This window comes from Montipora foliosa, chromosome 12 (assembly GCF_036669935.1).
Source record: "Montipora foliosa isolate CH-2021 chromosome 12, ASM3666993v2, whole genome shotgun sequence".
NCBI classification, from domain to species: domain Eukaryota; kingdom Metazoa; phylum Cnidaria; class Anthozoa; order Scleractinia; family Acroporidae; genus Montipora; species Montipora foliosa.
In genome coordinates, this window is record NC_090880.1 from 37,237,523 (window position 1) to 37,239,371 (window position 1,849).

General features: G+C 38.9%; 1 protein-coding gene across 1 annotated transcript in view; it reads right to left on the reverse strand.

Annotated features, from left to right (window-relative positions):
- The window catches only part of LOC137978553 (RAC family serine/threonine-protein kinase homolog), a 2,642-nt gene extending 793 nt beyond the window's left edge, over positions 1-1,849 (reverse strand). Inside the window, exons 1-2 of the mRNA XM_068825540.1 lie at positions 1,492-1,849; positions 1-307 (exon numbers count right to left, since the gene is read on the reverse strand). The exon at positions 1-307 is cut by the window's left edge and continues 793 nt beyond it. Coding sequence (XP_068681641.1) covers positions 89-307; positions 1,492-1,668 — 396 coding nt within the window. The 5' untranslated portion in view covers positions 1,669-1,849 and the 3' untranslated portion in view covers positions 1-88. The remainder of the gene's footprint in view (positions 308-1,491) is intronic.

Consider the following 1,849-nt stretch of genomic DNA (forward strand, 5'->3'; position numbering starts at 1 on the left):
CATAAGGCTTCCTTTTTCTCTCTGTGGCTAAATTTATGTTGATCTTTCCATAAAAAAAAAGATCTTGTATGTGCTGTAAAAGTAACTGTTATTGCACTGTACAAGCCTGTGAACCTTCTCCCATATGTCCAGATGCCTTTGCAAAGCACAATGCTTGCAACCATTCTTGTTGATCTCCTTCAGTATCCGTACAAAAGAAGTAGACTCGTTTACCACCTCTTGGTTTAATTCTGAAGGCAAACTGTTTTTTATCTATGTTACAATCTGAAAGTTCACATCCCTCCAACATTAACACTTTGTGCTGCTCCTGGGGAAAAAATACAAACATGTGTTAAAGATTGGCGCTTGAGGGATATCTCAATGGCTATTCTTGTTTTTAAAACAGGGGCAAGGTGTCTGAGTAGATTCAAATTTGACATCTTATCAAATCCAAAGGCTTCCTGGAATTTGTTACTTTTTGGTCCATTTGTACAGAATAGATTCTCCTAATTTGTCATCAAAAGGTATCTCACTTGCTGGACCATTTTTTCCCTTTCTCTGAGCTCTTGTTGTTTTCTCAACTGTATTACTTTTGGACTGAAAATTGATCATATGGTCAATATTGCCACTTTCATACAAATTTGGACTATGAAGGCCAGAGCTAAATGATAGATTTTGTTTTTTTCTGTTGTCAATCCTACTGACAGTTGCCATGACAACTAGCTCGTCATAAAAAAAAGGAAACCAAAAAAGTTCATTGAGCTCTAATATTCATACCATGCTATTTGAACTGCAATAAAACACAACCAGAAACCCATAAGGGTTGAAACGTGTAACGGGCCCTTGTGTGCTGGGAAACAAGCTTCTGAATATTCAATTTGCTAAGTACCATATTTGGAACAACAAGAGCGAGTGGTTTCCAAATATGGTACTTAGCACTGAAACATTCAACCAATCAGTTCGCACTGAATATTCGGGAGCTGTGAATGCGCGTTACACGTTTCAACCCTTATGGGTTTCTGACAGAACACAAAACAAAACCATCGATTGGAATCTGATCTTTGTTAGAATCAGCTGTTTAGGAAAGGTGCAGTAAGTGAGCCTAAACCTGTTGCTACTAAAATTGAATCAAACATTTAGTTCTGGTACTTCAGTGCATCAGTTTTTTGTTTTTGGAATACATTGTAGTGTTCATGGACTGCCGCTATAAATGTTTGAGTCGCTTACAAACGTAAGCTGCAATTTCTGATTAATTGCCAAGAAGAGAGAGAGGAACTCAGATTGCCATCCACTGATCAGGGCACCTGTGTAAACTGCAGGTTCCAGGTTAGGGTTTCACTAGGCCTAAACACTACGCTTTAGATAATGTTTAAGCCTAAGGTTAGCATTTTTGTAAAGGTTTGGGTTATTTCCGAATAGTGGTAAAACAATGACCTGCAACCCAAACTTGTAACCTGCACGTTTCAATGCTAAATACAGTGTCAATAAGCCTATTTTTTGACAAGAGCCTACCTCAGCCGAAACACCATAAGACAATTCATTTTTTTTTAAACAGCACCAACGTTTATCCCAGCGTTTATAAAGGCGGCTTCTTTTCGACAGCCAACCTTGCTTGTTAATCATTTCGCTCACAGAACTAGCGCTTCCTTTTTCACACTGTTGATCCATATTTTGCCCGCTTTCCGCCATCTTTGATTCGCAATCGCGCAAAGTACCGTGGGAAGGACCAATATTCAAAATGACGAAACTCGGACGTGACTGTGAGCATTTCGCTTTTCTCAACCAAAATTTTCTAACGTGCTCTCAATATGCCCTTGTTGCACTTGTCAACATAAGTTAAAAAGGAAAGCAAGTCACTACCGGTTGCCAT